This window comes from Parus major, unplaced genomic scaffold (genome assembly GCF_001522545.3).
Source record: "Parus major isolate Abel unplaced genomic scaffold, Parus_major1.1 Scaffold735, whole genome shotgun sequence".
Taxonomy (NCBI): Eukaryota; Metazoa; Chordata; class Aves; order Passeriformes; family Paridae; genus Parus; species Parus major.
The window spans coordinates 1-384 of NW_015379619.1; the positions used below are offsets into that span (position 1 = coordinate 1).

The following is a 384-nucleotide window of genomic DNA, read 5'->3' on the forward strand; positions in this document are numbered from 1 at the left end:
GAGGTCCCACCACCCAAACCTGAGGTCCCACCACCCAAACCTGACCTCCCACCACCCAACCCCACCCCAGGACCACCTGGTGACCCACCCACCTCATACTCGGAGAACTTGGAGGAGTCCTCCAGGACCATGTCCTCCTTCTTGGGTGGGGTGTCCCTGGTGGCCAAGGCCAGGCAGCGCAAGGTGTCCCTGCCCGTCCCCCACTCCTTGATGACGCTCTGGATCTTCTCCTTGACCGCCGGGGTCAGAGGAACCCTGGTGGTCCCCACGCGGACGTAGTTGCAGCGGTCGATGACGCCCTCGGGGGCACCCTGGGGTGGACACGAGGGGGTGGAGAAGTTGGGGACATCTTGGTGGGGTGGTGGGAACAAGGTTTGAGAAGGT

General features: G+C 64.1%; 1 protein-coding gene across 1 annotated transcript in view; it reads right to left on the bottom strand.

The window, feature by feature from the left end:
* Positions 1 to 92: 92 nt before the first annotated feature.
* Positions 93 to 384, bottom strand: part of LOC107199453 (sarcoplasmic/endoplasmic reticulum calcium ATPase 1-like) — a gene marked incomplete at its 3' end in the record, with an annotated part of 7,305 nt that continues 7,013 nt past the window's right edge. The window contains exon 4 of the mRNA XM_015616777.1: positions 93 to 311. Within this exon, the coding sequence (XP_015472263.1) occupies positions 93 to 311 (219 nt within the window). The remainder of the gene's footprint in view (positions 312 to 384) is intronic.